General features: G+C 39.0%; 1 protein-coding gene across 2 annotated transcripts in view; it reads left to right on the top strand.

Annotated features, from left to right (window-relative positions):
* Window positions 1-392: 392 nt before the first annotated feature.
* HEATR1 (HEAT repeat containing 1) overlaps window positions 393-16,591 on the top strand; it is a 34,296-nt gene continuing 18,097 nt past the window's right edge. Inside the window, exons 1-20 of one of the 2 annotated variants that reach the window (XM_068185011.1) lie at window positions 393-592; window positions 1,955-2,171; window positions 3,083-3,224; window positions 3,744-3,845; window positions 4,750-4,890; window positions 5,464-5,675; window positions 6,792-6,925; window positions 7,667-7,775; window positions 8,115-8,225; window positions 8,676-8,793; window positions 10,016-10,123; window positions 10,526-10,621; window positions 11,655-11,743; window positions 12,043-12,254; window positions 12,520-12,641; window positions 13,253-13,450; window positions 14,184-14,367; window positions 14,631-14,779; window positions 15,442-15,634; window positions 16,163-16,335. In XM_068185011.1, the coding sequence (XP_068041112.1) occupies window positions 451-592; window positions 1,955-2,171; window positions 3,083-3,224; window positions 3,744-3,845; window positions 4,750-4,890; window positions 5,464-5,675; window positions 6,792-6,925; window positions 7,667-7,775; window positions 8,115-8,225; window positions 8,676-8,793; window positions 10,016-10,123; window positions 10,526-10,621; window positions 11,655-11,743; window positions 12,043-12,254; window positions 12,520-12,641; window positions 13,253-13,450; window positions 14,184-14,367; window positions 14,631-14,779; window positions 15,442-15,634; window positions 16,163-16,335 (2,952 nt within the window). In that variant the 5' untranslated portion in view covers window positions 393-450. Of the gene's footprint in view, window positions 593-1,954; window positions 2,172-3,082; window positions 3,225-3,743; window positions 3,846-4,749; window positions 4,891-5,463; window positions 5,676-6,791; window positions 6,926-7,666; window positions 7,776-8,114; window positions 8,226-8,675; window positions 8,794-10,015; window positions 10,124-10,525; window positions 10,630-11,654; window positions 11,744-12,042; window positions 12,255-12,519; window positions 12,642-13,252; window positions 13,451-14,183; window positions 14,368-14,630; window positions 14,780-15,441; window positions 15,635-16,162; window positions 16,336-16,591 lie in introns of both variants that reach the window. The other variant, XM_068185010.1, reaches the window with a different exon arrangement.

The following is a 16,591-nucleotide window of genomic DNA, read 5'->3' on the forward strand; positions in this document are numbered from 1 at the left end:
GGGCCGGGCCGGGCCGGGCTCTCGCTGCCGGGGCGGGGCACGGCCGGGGCCGGGCCGGGCCGGGCTCTCGCTGCCGGGGCGGGGCACGGCCGGGGCCGGGCCGGGCCGGGCTCTCGCTGCCGGGGCGGGAACTTCCCGAGCCTCGGGAGCAGCCGCTTCCGGGTGAGCGGCGCGCGCAGCGCACGTGGGCCCGGCGGGCAGCGGCGGGAGCCAGGTCGGTGGCGGGGACCGGGATCGGGACAGGGCTAGGGACACGCGTCACCGCCGGGCGCTGTCCCCTCCCTGCCGGCCGGGCCCGGCCCGGCCACACGTGCGCGCCCCGAGCGGCAGCGGGGCCGCGCCGGGGCCGGGAGAGGCGGCTGGTTGCGTGCGGCCGCTTCATCGGCGGGCCTGCTGTGGTTTTCTTCCCCCAGTTTTCTCCGGAGGCTCCTTTCCCCGAAGCGCGGAGCCATGACGTCCTTGGCGGAGCAGCTGAAGCGGCTGGCGCTTCCCCAGACCGATCCCAGCCTCCTGGACCGCAGCGAGGTGGCATCGCTGCTCTTCACCTGCAAGGAAGCCGCGACTATTGACAGGGACACGTTTTTTGCCATCGGTGAGTTTGACTAGTTTTATAAACTCCCAAAAAAAAAAACAGATGGAGGAAGATAAATAGGAAAGGCATACCCGTATTACAAAAAAGCCAAAAGAATAGTTCAAAAAGCTGCCGGCTTGTCAGCATCACTCCAGTCCTTGGGAAAACCAGGGAGCAGTGCCTCTACGAGCACGTTTCTGGGCACGTAAGGGTAAGGTGAAGGGGTAGAGTCAGGGATCACCAAGATGCTCAGGGTCTGGAGAATTTGCCCAATGAGGGAAAGTTGGTGAGAGGAAGTTCTCTGGTCTCATTCCGCCTGGAGAAGAGAAGGCTTTGGATGGGTCTCATAGGAGCCTGCCATTACCTTTGAGGAAGTTCCCAGAAGATGCACCAGGCATGTATGGCTGAAGGACAGGAGATAGTGGGAGTAAGTTGAAAGAATAGGAGTTAAAACTGGACAGAAGGAAAAGTTTTTTCAGTGTGAGAACAGTCAAGCAGTTAAAAAGATTGTCTGGGGAGATTGTGCTTGGTAAAAAGAAAAAGTGACTTTTTTGAAAACTCTGTCAGGATAATAACCTGAGCAACCTGGTCCTATTTTGGAGACCCTTTTAACCCTGCTTTGAGCAGAGCCTGGGACTGGAAATCTCCCAGTGTGCCTTCTGACATGAATTCTTGATTCATGAAAACACGCTGATGCCCTGCTCTTGGGTAATGTTATGGTAACAAATAATGTGAAGTGGCAGTAGCTTTTGCAGTGTTGGCACACTTCAAATTCTTTATACTTTATCCCTTTCCATTTTTGTGTAAAATTTTATCTGGGAATTTGATACTGTTGAATAAGAAAGCTGTTTTCTAAAACCATGATTGATATCCTGTTTTAATTTTAAGTATCAGTATTGTAGATATATATCTCCGATGCAGCACAGTGTGTTTTTTTGGTTTCTTAAATAGTTACTCTAGAACTTCTTGGCTGAGTTTGAGGATGGAGCTTTTATGGTCTCTTATCCAATATTGGACCTCTGGTCCAGTATTTGATCATTCCACTGTTAGAAGAAATAAAATCTATACATTGGGTTTGAGTTTCCTGTGTTCAAACTTGCATCTGTTATCCTCCCATCCTTCCACTATGCATCTCTGAGAAGAGTTTGGCTCTGCTGATAGTCGCTAGTACTGTTTTTCTTTGTCAGTTGAGAAATAGTTTAAGTATTTCAAAGGTTTTTGTCTTAGGCCTCTTTACTGTTTGTTTTGGTTTGCTTGGTGAGGATGACATACCAGTACAGCGAAAAAGTTGGATATGCCAGTGAGCAGGTAAGTGGGTAGGACTGGAGAACAAAAACTGTTATGTTAAAAGCATTCCTCCCATTTTAATTTTTTTCCCCACAGGATGCACTGGCTTAGAAGAGCTGATGGGCATTGATCCTTCATTTGAAGAGTTCCAGTCCAGTTTGTTTAGTTCCACATCCAAAGGCCTTGAACGCAGTGTTCAGACGAAAGCAGTAAATCAGCAGCTGGATAAGAATATTTCACTGTTCCTCATTCACCTGTCCCCCTACTTTATGCTTAAGCCAGCCCAGAAGTGCCTTGAATGGCTGATTCAGAGGTAATCCACTGAATATCTTACATGTCAATAGATAAGGCTAGAAATGCAAGATTTATTTTTCCCCAGTGAGAAAATTTTTGAATAATTTTGCTTTAGCTTTCTGAAAATAGGTTAAAATGTTAATAATGTGCATTTAGACTTAGTCCTTATGGGGCTAGATGCTCTTTTTTGCCAATTAGATTTTTATCTTTTGATAAATTTCTGCGATTATTTTGATCTGTCATGGTACTCTGTATAAAAGCAATTACTTCCATGCCTGGCTTTCACCAGAGTTGCCCAGCCTAAGCATCTTACAGAGCACATAGAGAGGCACTTCTATATTGTGCTTTTAGAAGTGGGCTTTTTAAAACAGCAAAGTTTTGATATTAACACTGAACCATGAACCCTAACTATTCTTATTTCAAGGTTTTGTGAAGGTGTGATGAAAAAAAAACAATGAAGTATTTTGTGATGCTATATTTATTTATATAAATTAACCTATCCAAATGCAGAAAGTGCAGTACTTCTTATCATGAAAGAGTGTGTGATTTTCCTGATACATACTTCTTTAAGTCACAATTTTTTTATAACTGTATTGTACTGAGAGATTCATACTAGATAATTGTAACGTCTGGTATAATATTGAAATCTGTGCAGAAGAAATTAAGGTAATTTTAAGTTGTACAGGGACATAAAATTGTTGATAGTGAGAGGAAAAAACATGCTAGCACTATTTTTTTCTTCTAGCACATACAGGCTACCTTGAGTTTCTGGACTATAGGTGGACCATAGATCTGAGTCAGTATGACAACCATGTCAGGTCTTGCTTAAAAGCAAGTAAACAAGGTATTCTGACAGGAATGTGGAGGGGTCTTTTTTCCTGTTTGGGTTACAGATACCTTTTAATTACATATGTATGTTCTTTTCCTTAGATTTCACATTCATCTCTACAATCAAGACAGTTTGATTGGTTGTGTTCTGCCATATCATGAGACTAACCTATTTGTGAGAGTTATTCAACTTCTAGATATAAAAAGCCCAACTCATAAGTGGCATTGGATGGATCCAATACGGGTAAAGTACTTAACAAATGCAAGATGGAAGGACCTTTAAGGACTTCATTTAATAATATCTTGACTCTTCTACTCTGCTTATGAATATGGTCCACCAATTTATGTGGTTAGTTGTAGAACTGTACTGAAAGGTTTAATTACAGGAAAGGAACCTGGATGCCCACATGTTGTTTCTGCTATCTTTCTTTAAATGTGAAGTTGATATTAAAAGCTTTGACTGTAATTACTCTTTGTTTAGATAAGCACATGCTTTTAAGGTGTAAGTATTTGCGACTGCTAGGAAGATACATCAATTACTAAAATTTATGTTTATTTGCATGTAGGTTAAATGTAATACTCTCTATCATGTGTCTTAATGTAGACACAAAACATTCTAGAGCAGTGTGTGGAAATCCATTTATTTCAGTTTAATCAGTGTTAACTCATCAGTAGGATTAATACAAAGATTATAGTAATTTTTACTTTTTGTGCTTCACTTTACTCTGAGTGTTCTAATTTTACTTTTTTTCACTGTGTAAAGAAACCTGGAGTCCCACTGGCAAGGGGTACTGTCATTACACACTGCTACAAAGACCTGGACTTCATGGATTTCATCTGCAGGCTGGTGGCAAAATCTGTGAAGGTTGTTCATTTATTCTAGAACATTGTTTGTTGTCACTTTGTCTTCCCTGTGTTTTTATAGTAGTGTCCTATTTCTTAATATTTTGAACTGCATATCAAAGAGTAAAATCATTTATCAGTAGACAATATGAGGATTTCTTTTATTATAATCTGTGAAGATGACAGTCTGTCAGAAGTTCTTATAAGAAGTGACTGAGAATCAATGAGCCATGACAGAACAATTTGGCCATACTGTATTATTTACTGTGTTGCCTCAGGTTACATAAGTGTCTTAATTCCTTCCATAAACTCATTCCTGCTATTAGTCTTTAACTGTGCTCTGAATTTCCTTGTCTCTTCTGGGAGTGTGTTTTAAATACACATCTTCAAATATTAATGATAATTTGAAATTCAGGATGTTAGAAGGTGGGCAAATTTTTTTGTATTTTTCAGCTCATGTCAAATAGAGGGCTAGTTCAGTAGTCTCAGAAGGGTAGGATGTATGACAGATCCAGTTATTTAGAGAACTGGGATGCATCTGCTGTCAAACTAAGCAAAGCAGACACAGTAACAGGGTTTATTCACAGGTGTAGAAGGAGGTGTTAAGCACAACACCTTTTAGCTTCTTGGCTGTCCAGCTCTGAGTCTTGAGCAGTACACCAGGATCACAAGTGATTTTGGCTGCCTTATTCTGATTAACTACATTGGCACCCATTTCCATTTGCTGTGTCTGTGAGGAGGAGCAGTAACCTCTGGCAAGGGTTGCTGCTGTGAGAGGAGATGACTTCAGTTGTGCCAGCAGGAGCTGCTGGATGCTTGGAACTCTTGCAGGCCAGAGTTCTAAGATTTTGGCAGTTTGAGGGAACCCATATGTGCATTTCCACTTGCCCTGATGTCTGAACGACTGATTTTTTTCTGTGATCCAGGTCTTTTCAGAGTGTCCCGGCAACTCAGCTCAACTGAGAGTCCTCCTTGTGTTTTATGCTTCCACCATTGTGTCAGCTCTTGGAGCTGCAGAGAAGATAACAGACGCTGTGGTCTCTCTGCTGCTCCCTTATGTCCAAAAGGTAGGCGAAGCTCTGTTTCCCTCCTGTGTGATGAAGTGTACTGTGTTCTGCAGATGTGCATCTGCAGATAACATCCTAGAGAGATACCCTGTGTGATACGTACTGTACCAATCAGCCTGATTTGAAACCTCAGGCAGGTGAGGGTCCATGGGAAATAATGTTTTTTCACACCTCAGATGAGTACTTTAGGAACTGTTTTCTACTCTGCATGAGGAATGGAGCTGTGAGAAATGGATATACAGTTTGAAGAATGTCTTTGCTTTGAGATTTATCATGCTAAACCATGAGGAAATGGTGTCAGGGTAAACAGCCTGGTTTAATATCCTCTCTTGTCCACGATTGTTGCTTTGTCAACAAACAGAGCAGTAGTTAATAAACGTGTCTTCTTTAACTGTGGACCCTGCATGACAGCTTTTTCTTCTTGAAAGCTTAGTTTATAGACACCTTAAACATTAACACATGGAAAAGAACATAGTAGGATTCCGTGGATGTCAGAATAAAAAGTTATTTTTATGTTAATGTACTCTTTTATGTTATTCTGTGTTGAAAATTCACCTTTATCTCTTTTTCTAGGGTTTGAAATCCTCTGTACAGGATTACAGAGCTGCAACATACATGATAATCTGCCAGATGACAGTAAAAGTGACAGTGGAGACTTCTTTGGTGCATTCCTTGATGGTACAGATAAGCAAGACATTATTGAAAGTGCCCTCATTAATCAGGGATGGGCTGGCTTGCTTGAACCTACTTCTGCAAACTCAGAAAGGAGATAAACTTGGGAAAAAGTAAGTCTACATGAATCAGATTTTCCCACTTTCTAAAATTCCAAACTGCACTTTGATAATTTTAAATTTTTATATTTTCATCATTAAAGGGATACTTCCCTGTCAGGAGTTTTGGTAGTTGACATTTCAAAGGGCTTGCAGGTTCCTTTGGCTTACTTTGAAAATTTTTGTGCTCATTGCAGCAGAGGAGTCTCAGTGGTGCAGTCTGGTCATCCCTTGGTCCTTCTGCTTCTTTTCTTCTCTTAGTAAGGGGTTGATGTCCGTGTGCTAAACTGAGCCCTGTCAAGTAAGAAGTTTTCTGGAAAGTGCAAAGAAGTTCTGTCCCTTCGATGGAAGGGCTTTGAGTTGGTGTAGTTTAACACCTGAAGCATAAGTGCTTCTATACCACTACGTGTTTGGTCTCACTTCAGGTGAGGTGTTCTCCTGGAGGCTCATGTGGTTGGTTCCCACCCATCTGGCACAGTTGGCTTGTGCTGGTAACGTGCATGTGAACATAGTCCCACATGCTGCAGGGCATTTGCTTGCTGGCAGAGAGGAGTATTCCAGTAGGAAAAATCTTCTGAGTGATATATAGAGTGATTACTTTCCAGATACATGAACACTGTCACAGGTTAAAAAGTGCAGGTGTTGGGTTGATATATGATGCAGCATCCAGCCAGATGGGTGTAAAAGGAGACAAGATGAAGCTTTGTGTGAGCCGAAAGGGAAATAGCTTCTCCTCAGAGGATCTGTCATTGCACGATTACTTCTCGTCCCTTTTGCTCCTTCTGGGCACAGATATGCTCCTTGCAGTGTGAGGATATCTGTTCCTGTAATTCATACAAGTATTTTTCCTTTTACTATCAGCTTTGCAAAAAACGTAGGTAGGTTCACTGTGCCATTGCAGCAGCTGTGCTCAACATGGCTGGCAGTAACCTCTTTTCTTCTTGGATATTAAATTTGGCAATAAACATCTGGCATTAAGTGGAGCCCTTTGAATCTTTTCAGTGTTTCTTTACAAGGGGGTGTTAGCTGATGCTGGAAATTGAATCCTTGTGAAGTCTGTATGGTTTTGAAAGTGTTTGTAACCCAGATGAGCATACATACTGTTCTTTTTTCCCCCTTTCAATTGTGCAGGCCGTTTAATTATCTGTGCAAAACCCCAGAACTGGTAACATTTTTGCAAGGCCTGTCAGCAGGCTATGATATCTCTCCTCTCCTCCGCTACCTGTTGCCTCACCTTGTTCACACCATTGTGAAAAGTGATACAGGTAAGTTAGCACAGATTTTTTGTAAAACTTGGATCAGCCTTAAGGATGGATAACTGTGGTAAATGTCACAGCTGTGTAATTGCTTCTTCCGTTGAAACTGTGCCAGTACCTGTGAAGACCTGATTGACCTTCTGTGTGTTTGTTTTTTGGTTTTTTTTGGGTTTTTTTTTTTGTTTGTTTGGTTGGTTGGTTATTTTCCCTATTTTTTTTTCTTCTTCAAGGTGTGTGTAGTACTATGACATCTTGGGTAGATTGCATATACTATATGTGGTTTAATTAGGGGACAGCTGTGTTTACCCAGTGAATTAAATGTGCCTGGGAAGAGTCTGGGGCAGTGAGGCTGGCAGGCATGCAGTTGTAGCCTGTGTCTGTGCTAGAGAGTCTGTTTGCACGGTGGCATTTTAATGCTGAGTCATGACGGGGAAAGCTGTTTTGTTAAAAAGGTCCAGATTCACACCAAGGAATGCTCTAGGGAAGTTGCTGGCACAGCTTTTAGCAGCAGGTTTGGAACATGCCAAAGCATCCTTAAAATTATTGGCAGCAATCCAGGCGTTGGCATTTTAATGACATTGGTATAAAGCATTGCTCATGGATCACAGAGAGTTAGTACTGGATGAGCACTGTGGTCTTCAAGCTGTGGGCTTCGTTCACCAGAGGATGATGCCTGTAGAAGCTGTTTGCTTTAATCAGTATGAGGGGACTGTTCTCTAACTATAGTTCATCTTTTATGATTGTCCTTAGAGGAGCAAGAAGAATCTGAGGAGACAGAAAATGACATTTACATCAAGCATCTTCAAAATATTCTTGAGAGTATACCACTGGAAAAGGATTTAGATTCCCTGTTGGCTTCGTGAGTTGACTTTGGTTCTTTTTCTTATGCAGTACTGCAGTCACTTCTGGTTTAATAATAAATAATTCCTGACTATGGCATTAGCGTTATATGAGCATGTTTTTCTGAGTTCATAGTTCAAGTCCAGATGTGGATTTTGAAATTTAAACATTCAGTAACCCACAAGAGCCATTCATTTAGCATTTGTGGGACAGAGTGAAACTTGAGGCCAGTGGCAAATCTGTACTTGCAGTAAATAATATATATTAATCCTAATCTGTTAAGCACTGTGCTTTATAACAGTAATGAAAAAGGTACCGTGCAAAACATGGTGGCTTTTCCTTTTGTTTGTAATTTCAGCAAGTTTCTTGAAGAGTTTATCTCGCGTGGTACAGAGATTGAATCTAATCCCACCAAAATGGCTGCACTCAATCAAAAGATCCTTCCTCTTGTCAGACTTCTTGAGAGAAAGTAAGTTGCATTTTTCTATGACAGACCCACAGTCTGTAGAGTGGTGATATCAGCAATGATCTTGGATTATTGGGTGTAGTAAGCACAACAGTCTTGCTGAAACAGATACAGAAGAAGTAACTGACTCCTAAACTCTGTCTAAATTTTGTTTTACTGATTGTCCTTACATATTTTGTTAACACTGTAATACATGGATGCAGACACCTACTGGCTTTGTACAGCTCTTTACTTTGTAGCATAAACTTCTCTGCTCATTATGTCTCCTAGTGGTCTGCAAATCGTTGATCTGTTAAGACATAATGGTTTATTGCTTTTGCAAAACCACTTCAAATATTAGGTTTGGATGAATGCATGTGCATTCAGTTTCCTGGGTTTCCTGTATTTCTCCTGTAAATACATGTTCTTCTGTAATCCTCTGCAGAAAGGATTGATGGTTTTGTCTTTTGGCAGGTATCCTAAAGCCTTAGACTCTGTGTTGGAGAAGCACCTGGAAGATTGCACAGATGAGGCTGACCAAAATCTTTTTCATCAATTTATTTCTCTTTCTTTAAGCTGTGGCAAGTACCAGGTAGGTAGGATTGGGATCCTAGATCTTGTATGGTTATACTGTCAGAAGGCTGATTTTTGACAGAGTTCTGCTCTCTATTCCTCCTTGTAAACAAACTGTCTACCACTCCCACAAAAAAAAGTAGAAAAAAACCACCCTAACTTGATTAAATATTTTGTGGGGGGAGCTTGGTCAAAACTGTGGTAAAACAAAAGCTGTCAGGTCCTTTAAGTTTATTTTAATCATAAGGACTCGTAAGTGTGAGCTTTTTTCCCTGGTTAAAATTTATACATTTCCACCTGCTCCAATTGCTACCAATAATTTTTTCTCTTACAAACATGGCCACTCTATACACTGTAGTGGTCAATAATGACGACACAGTGGTGCCCAGCAAGGCCTCACCTTACTGAAGGATGTTGTCAGTGCCAGAGATGTCTCTGTCTGTTTTGGGAAAGCTGAGAAACAACTTTATCACTGTTGAGAGAAGATGGCTTGGTCCTTTTCCTTGCACTGATTTATGAATGTTTGCAATCGGTAACAGGGAAGAATAGAGTGACCACAGAGTTCTTCCTGTGCCATTTCTGAAGAGCAATTGAAACTCAGCCTAACACAGAATAACCATTACTACCACAGATCTGGCCAAGGAATTTATTATAAGAGCTGGTTAGTATTATGGCTGTTGTTTGCAATGATTGAAAGACTGAAAGCACTTAGGAAAATATGACAAACCACATAAAGAAGCGCTTCCTGTAATTTTGTAGTGATTTAACAAAGGTGCAGATTCTGTGTCTGAGTAACGAGTGGATTAACAGAAACACAAGGCGTGCAGAACAAGGCATATGACTCTCTTCTAGCTTTTAAGGTTCCTGAGATAAGTGCACGCAATTGGACTAGCAGGGATGCCTTTTTAACAGTTTCTGTCTGTGCTCTGTCACACTGACATTGTCACTAGAGCTTTCTCAGAATCCTTAGATAAGAGTAATGCTTTTCTAGGACATAAGGGTGTCTGTGGCTTACTGTACTTTTCAAGCTATCTTCCAAAAACTGTCTGCAATAGTGAAGAAATGTAATAATTTAAAACAGTTATACAATATCATTGTACTGTGGTTCATCTTCCTAGGTGTTGATTATGCAAGTTTTCTTCTGATACAAAAAATTGCCATAAGAATGTCTCCCGTCATCCTTATGTATATTTAAAATATTTTTAACATGCAATGGGGTCACTGTGAAATCTGTATTTCAGTTTCTGGAAGACTCTGATACCTCCCTTCTGCTTAGTTTGAATCATCCTCAGCCTGCTGTGCGGGTCCTGGCTCTTCAGCATTTGAAAGATGTTATTGAAACTTCAAAGGTTTGTGTCTGAACCTCTCGCTTACAGAACTGACTTAGCATAGAATGTCTTCAAAAAGTTTTTGCCAGACTTACCAGTTGAAGATGAGTGGTGTGTGAAACTGTGCCTATGTCATCCTTACTGCTTTTCATAGTGTTTTCAGTAGGCTTCTGTCACCATTTCCCCATATGGATATAGTTCTTGTTGATTAAGCTGCTCACATTCTCATAAAGTCCAAGTTAATTAATATTTCTAGTTTTCTTTCTTTTGTTATTGAAAGTTAGTCTGCCTATAAGGTTTAATTTAGATTATATTACCACTTCTCTTACACTAGAATTCAGATATTTCATTAAAAGCCTGTAAAGTGTTCTACAGACCAATTATTTATTTTCCCTTTGTCTCTGTTTTCCTTTATTTTTTCAGGAAGGTTTTGATCAGGCTTTCATAGAAGAAGCAATTTTTGGACGGCTCAAGGATGACAACAGAGATGTTGTGATGTCTGCTCTCAGTTCTTTGGAGGTAAGTGTGTGTCTTTTGGCATGCAAGATTTTACCTGGTCTCGAATGTGTGTGTGTCTGGATTGTATTCTGTGTAGTTGTCTGTCTTGTCTTTGTGTCCTTTTTGCATTACTTTTATCCTTTAACAGGTGAAAGCAACACAAATTCAGGAGGGTTGTGTTGTTTGCCATCTCACAAATTCTCCCCAGATCTCTGCTACCTGATCCTTACCAAGGTGTAGGCAAAGTGAATTTATCAAATTTGTCTTTTTTTTTTTAATGTAGCTACTGAAGCATACTTAAATCTTTGATTATTATTTGAGGCACACTTCCTGCTTATTCTGTATGTTTTTTCTATAAAAAGGCAAGCCACACTATCTGTCTTTTGAATGGAAAGTGGTGCAGTCACAAGACATTACTCCAGTGAGAGGTGCTCAGTTGAGTTTTTCCATATGTGAGTCATTTGGTCAGTTGATAGTGGCAAAGTCCTGAGCTCCAGCTCAGGTTTACTGGATAGGACTCTGGTATGCATTGTACTGATTGTTTCCAGCTAGAGTAACAGTCTGTCTTTATGGCTTCTGCCATAAATATTATTAGTAGTAGTGGAATTGGTCTTGTGTGTTCATTCATTCTTGATCACCAGTAAATAGGAATAGAAGCACGTGAGGGCTCCTTTAAACTTTAGTGTCTTTTGTTAATGTGCCTTTTATTTTTGTGATCCAGATGGAATGTAAAGTAAAAGTAATTCTTATTTAATTAATTCTTATTTAAGTAATTCTTATTTAATTTAGTTTGCATATTGTTTATCATTTTTACCAAACATTTCCACATTCAATAAATTCTCCATACTACAGCATTTCAAGGGGGCATACTGGGCAGCTTTATTACATCTTTTCACCTGATAGTATTTTCATGACATGAACATCAGCAGGAATGCAGTTAATCATGTTTGATCTCTGTTCCCACTTGGTGTAGCACATGCATTTTCCATTATGATGTGGTAGACTGTTTTGTATATTGTTGTATTTTCATTCATTTTTCTTGATTATGGTTCAGACTTTCAGGGAACAAGTCGATCCAGAAGTAATAGTATCAAGTCTTTTGAACATTTTCCAGAAAGCTGATCTTTCAAAGGATGGAAAATGGTATGTCCGTGTTTTTTTTTCAGTCTACATTCTTACTGTGGAAATTAATTTTTTTAAAAGTAACTATAAAGAGTACTTTAAAAACTCTGTTTCTCTGCAAATGCTTTTTGTTATGCTATGTCTATGCTGAGTTACAGGAGAGATGTCCAATTATTTTCTTACCATTTCTCATTAATTCCTTATTTTCTCTTACTGCTGTTTAGATACAGAAAATCACCATGGAGAATAGAGAACAAATCAAAGAAATATTGCTGATGTGATTGAGTAATGTGTTTTCAACATGATTTGTTCTCTTTTAGGTACAAGGTTTTGGAACAAGCAGTAAAAATTTTAGTCAAAGAGGAGATTTTGAAAGAGAAGAAAGAACTGCTAGATGCAGCAGTAATGCAGTTGTTACCTTTTATGATAATCACTAATGCAAATTCAAAATCTGCAGATTGGAAAATGGCTGTGTGTTTGTCAGAGTCTGATCTCTGCTCCTTGCATCCTCTACTGAAAGGCTGGCCAGAAGGTAAAGCATTCCTTATAACTTAATTTGATAAGAGAAAACCTGTGGTTCATCCTTACTGAACCTAAACACATATTGAAGGAGGCTGGCTTTCACTATCAGGCTATCATGCTGTAACTGTGAATGGATTTTGAAAAAAAACCTCTTTGAAAAGAGGTACAAATTGTTTCGTGTGTTTCTGACTGATTCTAAATATTATTGAGCCACCAGTATGTTAATATGTGAATTTTATACCTAGATTATTTTATTTTTTTTTTCCCTGGAGTAGCTCTTGAAGAGGCAATTAAATCTACCACGTCTGCAGAGTTGGTTGGAGTGGCCAATGAGAAAATTATTCTGCTACTTTCTGGAAATTTGACATCAGGGGACCCTTCCTTACTATTGCAAATGGTAAGTATACCATGTCAACCTAACCTTAGAGAAGTTTTACTTTTCAGGTGGTGACTGTAATCAAACAAATGTCATATAGAAGAACTTTGCATAGCTGCTCTAGGCACTAGTATGCTATCATCAAGCTGCTAGGCAAATACATGTATATGTATGTGTGTATATATATATAAAATTATATCTATTAATTATATATATGCCTGTATGTATTTATATACCATTTACAGATATAGATGTGTAGATAGATAGATAGATAAAAATAGCAAACCACAATACCATCTATATAAAACCAATTTCTTCCTTATCTTAAGGAAAAGAAGTGATTACCTTTTTTGACAAATGATTGATGTAACTAAATTCGAAGAATTTTTACTTTCCTGAAAAAGAATTTCTAGAGAGTAAGCAAGTATACATGTGGGTAGTTCATAGAAACGGGTGTTTGTGCATTGTAAGGTTTCAAAGAGTACAATTACAGCAGACAGTAACTTTTTACCTATGATAGAAACTAAATACCATTTTTCTATTGCACCAGTTTTCATTTACATGTTCAGTTTAGTTATAGTGAAGTCCCACTGTCATACTGATTTTTGTTGTGCTCCACTCTTTTTTCTAAGGTTGATGACCTGATAGTTGTTGCTGAAACAGAATCTGACAGTGTGAGACAGAAAGTAGCTACTCATATAATTGGTGCAGTGCTTGTTCAGTGCTGCTGCAATACACAGATGAAGGCAAATTATTTTCCAGTGGCTATCAGAGTCTTCCGCTTCTTGGATAAAAAAATTAAGAATCTCAGAACTTGTGAACCTGCAGAGGTAAGATGTAAACAGTGTGAAGGGTGTATTTTCTTTGTACTGAAAACGGTATTAAGAAGATTTTTAAAATTGTTTTTACTGAAGACCAAGTTCAGAAACCTGGAGTGAAAAATCTCACCTTCATTTCTTCTCAGAGCAAAGACACACACTTGGCAATAGTGCCATTAAGGATTACTCTAATATTTTATGTGTGTTTCCATTGGAGTTTTCTTGACTTACTTTGTTGAGAAACAGCTCTAGGTTTTTTTCTGTGTGTAAGAAACCCATTTGAGCAGGGCTGTGTTTCTGTGTGTACATCCCCTCACATATACACACATAGTGACACATGGTAATTATTTATTCTGACCTCAGGTTATTCCAGTGATGATTTTTTTTGTATATGCAAGTATCTGAAGCATGAATTCTTTTTCTGGAACAGAGCTAGATCAAAGTGTTAAACTGACTGTCAAAAGTACTGCAATTCCCAATCCTTTTGAAGAGATATTTTAGACAGACTGATATTTTACTCTTCTGTTACCTCATTTATGTACACTGTAATTATGGTAGAAAGAGCTAGCATAGGTTTTAAAACTGCATATGCAAGTTTCAATGTAAAATCAGAAATGTAATTCACTCCATAAGGATACCTCTTTGGAGGTTGGAAATGAAATGTTGCTGAATTTTAATGCTACATTTCCATTTTCTGTTGCATGGAATTGTGACAGAATACATTAAAATCAATTTTCATCCACAGGAAACTCCCCTAAGTTGGTCTATTGAAACAGTAGAGGAAACTTTGGTGCCTAAAGACTTGTTAAGTGCATGTATAGAAAAGCTCAATAGTGATGAGACTGCTCATGCAGAGGAGTCAGCTATGGTCCTGTTCTTATTGAAAAACTTCATTAATGGCCTAAAACCTTCCCTGTCCTTTTCAAAAGGTAGGTGTTAAGATTTTACCTGTCACTAACACCAGTGAGAAAGGAAAGTTAATTTTTTTTCCTTCAGAAGTTGTTGGAATCAAGGAGATGTTGCTTCCCTAACCTTCTCCTTTGTTATTGACATCTGTAAAGATTACTTACTTGTGAACATGAAATCAAACAAATGTATTGTCCTCTTTTAACTAGAGATGTCTGTTTTCTCCTGGTTTCTGAGGGTGTTCCTGTGCACCTGCTGTGTCTTAATTATAACCTGTATTTTTTAGAGGAATCTTGGTGGAATCCTGAATCTCTGAATCAAGATAGCCAAGACTACCTGCACCTCCTTTTGGGGCTGTTTGACCTGCTTGTCAGTGGAGCTAGTGAGGGAAGCGATGCTCTTCAGTACAGAGTATTGATGAATCTCTTATTCAAGGTATTATTATTGCATTTGTTGCTCTGAATTATGACTCAGTAACTATTTCATGGTTACATTAATTTTATGGAAAACTGAGAAAAATGGTCAACAAGTCATGCAACTCTGCTTGTGGCATTCAAGTACTGTGAGGAGATGGAAGTGTAAGCTTCAGCTGGGTTACTTAACCCTAATTAAATGTAATAATGGAAAACTAAAGTTATAAAACAAAACACAAATGTACTAGTGGAGGCAAAGATAAAAACATAACACTGATTTGCAGGACAAGATCAAGAGCCTAAAGTTTAAGCGAAAAGTTTTGGTTGTATCTGGTAGCACAGTAAAGGGTTGCTCTGTAAAATTTGGTAGTGTTTAAATACAGAAACTGGAAGGAAGACTTCTTGGAGAAATGTAGTGTTTCCTTATTACATCATCTCATGGTTTTTCACATGCATATGTAAATAACATCTGGACTTGTGTATACATGCAGCATTTACTCAATAACTTTTTCTTCCCAAAAGACACTGTTTCTCTCTTTTTCTGAGACAAAGTTCTCTTTCAGTGTACTCTTTTGAAGTGGGTGGGGTGGTTTATCAAATGTTTTCAGTAGTAGTTTGCCAAATAAATTAAAGAAGTGCTTTTTTCTTTTTTTTTTTTCTCTTTTCCATTGTGTTTAATTTAAGGTACATCTAAAAGATTCAGAGGTTCTCTTCAAATTTCTTGCCATTTTATGGACTTACAGTTACAACCTTTCAAATCAACTGAATTATGAAGTCAGTGCAATGCTACAGACTCAGGCTCTGTATATTGGCTATGCACTGCTTGAATCACAAACAAGCCAGAAAAAGAAACAACTGCTATCACCATCATCTCCAGGTAAAGTAAAACAGTATCTATCTGTCTGTCTCTCATCTTAAACTCAATCACTGTACTTTTTAATTTTGTGCAATTTTACAATATTTTATACCATGAAGCGTATCTCAAGTTTTTTATGTTCAGCTGCACTGGGCTGAGACAGTTCTCTTGCTGATTCACTGGTGCTGTTGTAAGTCCAAGCTTGAAGTAAGTGAAGCCACTTTTTAAAAAATTTTATAAGTGTAAAAGGAGCACAGGGCTGTGCTGAAGGAGTCAGTTACAGGACATTACTGTCTGTGCAGTCTTGGGGTGTGACAGTCAGTAGCAATATATGAACTCTGAGCTTAAACATGAATATAAGGACTGTGATGAAGTTCAGAGTAATGAATCTGTGAGACTCATGTTGGTTTTGTGTACCTTAGAGGTTTACAGTGAAAAGAGACAACTTCTTAATTCCAAAGTAATGTTGATGCCTCTTCAGCAACAGCTACAGTAAAATTTTCACCACTTTGTTGTGTTCTTTTCCTCCTTCCCTCATTCTTCTTGCAGTGGTGATATCTCTGCTAATTAACTTGGTTAGTCCTGTGAGTGAAGTTCGAAGGGCTGCTCTCAACTGCCTCCATTCCTTGAGAGGAATAAAGGAGTCTCTGTTTCATCCTGTCCTTCAGCATCTGGAGCAAAAGACAGAAGAGATTGTATCTGACCCTACATACATAGCACAGGTATTTTTTAAATTAAGTTTTGTCTGCTGCTGTGAGCTTCTGTCTCACAGAAAAGAAATCAAGTTAACCAGGAAGGTAATTGTCTTTGTATCCTATAGTGGACTGATTTATAATTTTTTTTAGGAACTATGAAAACATTCAAGTGATCTATTACATGGAGAGAGTTGAGAACCTAAGAGGCATTAACAGTGGTTTATTTCCAGGTGAAGAACTCTGCTTATATCTTGATTGCAGTGTTATCAAAGCATCAAATAAT

Source organism: Anomalospiza imberbis, chromosome 3 (assembly GCF_031753505.1).
Source record: "Anomalospiza imberbis isolate Cuckoo-Finch-1a 21T00152 chromosome 3, ASM3175350v1, whole genome shotgun sequence".
Lineage (NCBI taxonomy): Eukaryota > Metazoa > Chordata > Aves > Passeriformes > Viduidae > Anomalospiza > Anomalospiza imberbis.